Genomic DNA, 6,000 nt, shown 5'->3' on the forward strand with positions numbered 1-6,000 from the left:
AATTGCACATGAATTACAACTTTAAGTCTCTCGTCCATTTACAACTTTAAGTCTCTCGTCCATTAATGTTTATAACGGGTTTTCAAAAAGTAAAAAAGGCACCGAAGTGGAATATCGATGACAGATGCAAGCACTTTAAACACCTATTAATAAACCAGGTAAAATTAAATACCTAAAGAAAAAATAGTTACTGAAACTTCAAGAAGTAATATGGCCAGATAATAAAATGATCAACATTGTTCTAGAACACAATTATATACTCTTCTTAAAACCATGTGCTTCTTACTGTAATTATTCCCCTAAAAACAAACATCTAATGTAGTGAAAAATATTTAAAAAATCATATACATATATTAACTTATTCAAATAATTTAAGTTCAGTTTTTTGTACATAAAAATTAAAAAAGAATTATATATATAGAGAGAGAGAGAGACTTGTACTTATATTTTTGTGTAATTGAAAGAAGCTTGCCTTGTTGTAAGATGACATAATTTCTGTTAATTGGATGTTATGCAAATCTGCTAAGAGAGGAGTGGTGAACAGAACTCATTTGTTCTCACTGTTATCCAAATTGAAAAATCCAACCTTGTTTATTGTTGGGAGCTCCTGCAAAGCTACAAATTTATAATGATTGAAACATGTACGGAATCTTAATGTATTGAAAAATAAATGTTGGTAGTAAGAATAAATGAATTTAAAGTCATTTTACAATTATAATTTTTATAAAAATAACATGCAACTCTTCTAACAAAGAAAAAGCTCACAAACTTTTCCACAGTACAAAAAAGTAGCACCAAACTTAAACCAAATGTTGTAAACAAATAGGTAAGAAAGCACTGAGTTTGGATGCTGGATTCTGGAATACACCCTCTGCTGGTGCATCAAGTATCATGTGATGATGTTTAGTATTGAGGAGATACAACTGCTAAAAACCTAGTTAGAAGCTATATATTCAGCTTTATAGAGCTAAAATATGTAGCAGCTGTACTTGTTGATACCATTGCACCTGATACTTTTTTAATTAAAAAAAGCTCAACATAAAAACACTGAAGAAGTTCAGGGGATGAGTAGCCTAGCAAACCTAAATTTTGTATCAATCAGGTAATCCATTTTCTAATATAGGGTAGGAAGATACAATTTTACAGATATCATATGGCAATTTTTCTAATCTTATAAACAGATTTTGATTTCAGAGATTCGGATCAAACAACTCTATTTTAAGCTTCAATTTTCTCAACAAATAAAGAGTTAAGTTTTTCCGCAAGCTACAATAGCAGTACTAAATTTAAACGAAATGTTTTTAAATTAATAGCCACCAAAACTTTATGGAATCCTAATCTATCAGAAGGTAATATGTTGTCAGCGATCAGAAAGTAAATAAAATCAAATAGAAGCAGCACAACAATATATCTAGAATTGAACAAAATGAAAGAAGCTTAGTCCTAGAGATATACCTAAGAGAGTGGTCATGTAGTTAAAGCGGCTCTGAAACACGGGTAGGCCCATAAACTGGAAACCATATCCAAATTTGACATTGATTGCAAATGCAAATGAGTAGAAATGCACATGTAGGGATGCGTCCGGCACTTGGGGTGAACCGTGGCTATACCTGCGTCTGTAAATCAAGGGAAATAGTTGTAGCAGAGTGTTATCCTTGCGTAGGGATATGCACTATAAGTGAAGTCCTGCTATTACGGACGAGCCTTGGGCCTTCGCGGTTGGGCCTCATAGTTGGACATTCCTAAAGCTAGCGGAAGACGGAATTTGGATGGGCTTCTACCGGGCCTAGGAATAAGAAGTCTAAGCCCATTAGATTTCTTGTTCCACAAGAACTACGTCAGGCTTGATCCCTATATAAAGGGTACGTAGGCATATTGAGAGGGTAAGAAGGTGAGAGCTGATAAGAGAGCCACCACTTACTCTGATCAATCTCAGCCTAAAACAACCACAAACCACCACACACCGCTTGATGTTCCGGTGAAGAACCACCGTCATAGATCTTAATTCCGGCGAGAAACCTCAATCTTTGTTGTTACCAGATTCCTCCGTCAACAGTTTCCACCAGCTATTGACGAAGTGTGTGTCCCATGTCCTTCAGTGTCTCTAGCAGAGTTCATACTAATGGTTGTCTCAGGATATGAAGTGCTAAAGCCCTTGGTAAGGTATCGAGCTCCAATCAGTTTCAAGTTACAATTTGAAGCGTTGAACTCTTGTCCCACTTCACAAGTCCCCTTCCATCTCGAGGGAATCTCAGACATACCATCATACTTGAAGCTTGCACTCTCGGGCCAAATACCAGTGCTAATAACACCAATAATGACATCCTTCCCATAATCAGAGGCCGGCCATAAGCCTGTTGTAGGATTAAGAGAAATAAACTCATACGTATGGGTGGTATAAACCGTGGCCTTTTTATCACCGTAAGCTGAGACAAATCCTGGAGACTTCATTAGAGATTCCAATTCATCTATACTTAGCAACGCAGAAAAACCATGAACTGCATGATCATAGGTGTAGAGAAGAGATGGAGAGGACCGATGATTTCTCGACTTGACAGAGTTGATGGTGGTGGAGTACCAAATGTGGTGGCTAGCAAAAGCCTTTGGCATTAAGGCTTTGTCCATGTAAACAATGTAAGTATACCTATCATTTCCTGAAACTAAGATAGCTTGGAAAGCCAATTATGCAAATAGGAACCAAAAGTTAACTCCACATTCAAGCCCCATTTTTGCAGAGTTTTGGTAAGTGAAACTGATTTGTTCTAAACAAGTAAATGTTCATTATAAGCTGATGTGGTGGCAAGAATCAGTCTAAAAATAAACATCTACAACTGATTGTATGCTCGTTATGTGAGATAAATTATCTCTTCAATTACTTTAAGATTTCAGTTTTTATTCTGCAATTATATATAAAAGACCTTTACAACTATAGAAACACACAAAAATCTTTGTTGGTGTTCATGTCTTAACTTCAAATCATATTTATCTAAGGTAGTGCAATCTCTGTTTTGCATGTATGATGAAAACAGTCATTTCAATATTTTGCGCAAAATCACAGTTTTCGGGGTTCAGATCAAATAAGACATGAATCAAAATGAGTACTCAATCACAGCTATGACACCAGTAGTCAAAATCATGTCCTCAACTGGGTACGTTTATGAGAAGAATAACTTTGTGGCTCTGGTAAATAAGCAAATTCCGGCATTTGAAGACTATCACAAAATGATGGACTTCACCCTAAACTGCAAACTGAGTTATGCCATACTTGAGTCTCCAACCATTTACTGTGAAGTTATCGAGGAAATATGGACTACAGCCGTGTTCAATTCAAAGGACAAAACCATTACCTTCACTCTCAAAGGTAATGAACGTTGTTTTAACTGTGATATAATTAAAAAATGCTTTAAATTGCCTGAAATAACACACTTGATCCACACATAGACACTGATGTGAGTAACATGCTAGTTTCTATGGGCTATGCTCTTACTGCCACTAAGTTAGGTGATATTAGGAGAATGGGTCTTAGAAAAGAATAGAGCTTTTTATGTGATTCCTTTATTAAGATGTTTTCTGGTAAAGTTAGCAACTTTGATGTTGTAACTTATTTACTTGTTAACATGCTCTATATGCTTTTAAGTGATAAGTACTTTAATTTCAGTATTTCAGTCATGTATGAATTAGGGAGTAAGTTAGGAGATATAAAGAAGAGATCTAAGAACATATATTATGCTAGATTCTTTATGTTAATAACTAATTTTGTGTCTGAGAATCTCTCGATCTTGAACCCAACAAACAAGTTAGATTTTTGGGTCCAAGAGAGAAGAGTTATTGCTGACCTGAACAGGGCAAATCACCACAAGAATATTCCCCTTGTTTACATGTCAATCATGGAACAGCCTCAGGTAAAGGAGGTAAATTATTTTGTCCCTATTACTTCTCAACCACCTATTTCTTTGCAATCAACTGTGGCCATGGCACCTGTGACAGTGACCAAACAGGTGTTTACCCAAGCCACAAAACCAAAAATCTTAAAATCGAACTCAAAGAAAGCCCCCTCTAGTTTCTCTCAAAAGCAGCTAGTTGTAAAATCTACTAAAAACCAAGAGGGGAGTGTGAAGGGAAGTAAGTCTGGTGAGGGATAGGGTGAACATAAAAGAAGCCCTAAGAATAAGGATGGAGAAGTGAGTGTAACCAAACCTAGACACACTGCAGTTTCCCAACAAACTGTAGTGATTAATAAGGATATAAGCTCATTACTAGTTTCATCCTCCCAAAAGGATGTTACTATTGAAACAAGCTCTCAACCAAGAGTACAGGCCAAGAGGGTTAGGGACACAAGCTCACCCCGAACTTATGATAGAAATAAGAAATCCAAAATACTTGGGGATACACATGGTGCACACACTGTGCAAATTGCAGTCAAAGACTCGATTACAGCACCTTCTCAAATTCAGATTGATGTGGCTCCAGTAAATGTGGAGTCACAGCCAAAATCTTTAGTGATAGAAGCACCTCACACACAAAATTCACCCACAAATTCTCTGGATGTGGACATGATTCACACATCAATTCCTGACTTTCCATCTTTAACTCTCATGGAGAAGCAAAAATCTACAGCAAGTGAGAATCATTTTTTAGATAATTTGTTGGCTCACTTTCCATTTCTTTCTGATTCTACTGAGAATACTGTGCAATATCTCAAATTAATCACCACAGATTCTACAGTAGTTTCTAATCCAAACTCTGTCATTTCTACTACCTCGACGGATATTGTTCATCCGTTGACCAATGATTTTATCTCGACAGATGTGCTTAACAGAAATTATCCGTTGACACTTTCAACTACTGCTTCGACGGATGTTTCTCATCTGTTGACAATCACTGCACAACTTGAAATCTCAACTGTTGTCACAAGTATAGATGATTTAGTAGTTGTACAATCACTCTAAGGATTGAAGGAAGGGAGTGAACAGAGTGAGAGGCTGAGTTGCTCTCAGGCAAAAGGAGAGGAAAAGAGTGAAAATATGCAAGGTATTTCTTCCAGCTTGACAAAAGTGAGTGAGTGGAGTCCCACCTTAGTAGGTGAAGGTGAGAGTGTAAGGGTGGGAAGCCAAGGGGAGCCCTTGATGTAAGAAAATAGAGATTATGAAAGAAAAAGCAGGTACATAAGAATGGAAAGAGCCCATTGCTAGTGAGTTAAGGGATGTCAATGAGGATGAAAAGAAATGGTTATTTCAGCAAGATTATCAAGCTGTCTTAGAATATGTTTCTTATGAAGCTGAGGCATTAACTCACCCTGTTTCATCTTATCAAGTTCTATCTGAACAGGACAATGTGGCTGCTGAGAGAATTCTCAACTTGGTGCACATAACTACTTTTATGCAAACGGCCAAGGATACAATCACTGCCATGCCCTTCACAACTGGTGATGAATTTGACTAGAGTCTCTTCAGCTGCACCAACTTCAATCTTTAAAGCAAAATCAAGATGTAACTGAGCTCAAGCCAGAAATTGGTCAAGTCAAAAGGGAAATTACTGCAAGATTGGAGGCTACCTTTCCTAACACAACAATGCTAAGCTTAGGAAAAACTATGATCTAGTCAACAAAGTGGACTCTTTGTATGCCAGGCTCAAGACCCTGGAAACATCTATTACTCAAATCCACCGCCATCAAACTCAACAAACTCTGTTACTTCAGAAACTGGTGGCTGCACAAATGTCAACCTCCACTCAACTTGATGCTAACAAAAAGGGGGAGAAAAACTCTATTATTCCATTTAGACAGGGGGAGTCAACAAGTGAGGGGGAGAAAGTGCTCAACATACAAGTTAGAAATTTGCTTGTTAGAAGTTTAAAGTGCAGACTGGACTGCAGAGCCAAATTATTTACACTCTATGTTCTAATGTCTATGGCTGATATAGTATATTTCATTTCTAACATGTGATTTATTAATACAGAAACAAGGAAGAAATCAAGATTTGGCCCTCCACATTTGGCAGT

At 37.0% G+C, this 6,000-nt stretch overlaps 1 protein-coding gene across 1 annotated transcript; it reads right to left on the reverse strand.

Annotated features, from left to right (window-relative positions):
• Positions 1-2,049: 2,049 nt before the first annotated feature.
• LOC141692208 (subtilisin-like protease SBT3) lies at positions 2,050-2,625 on the reverse strand. Its single transcript, XM_074496939.1, has one exon. It carries the CDS (start codon positions 2,623-2,625, stop codon positions 2,050-2,052), a length of 576 nt encoding a protein of 191 aa, XP_074353040.1.
• Between the last annotated feature and the right edge of the window lie 3,375 nt (positions 2,626-6,000).

This window comes from Apium graveolens, chromosome 10 (genome assembly GCF_009905375.1).
Source record: "Apium graveolens cultivar Ventura chromosome 10, ASM990537v1, whole genome shotgun sequence".
In the NCBI taxonomy this organism is placed as follows: Eukaryota; Viridiplantae; Streptophyta; class Magnoliopsida; order Apiales; family Apiaceae; genus Apium; species Apium graveolens.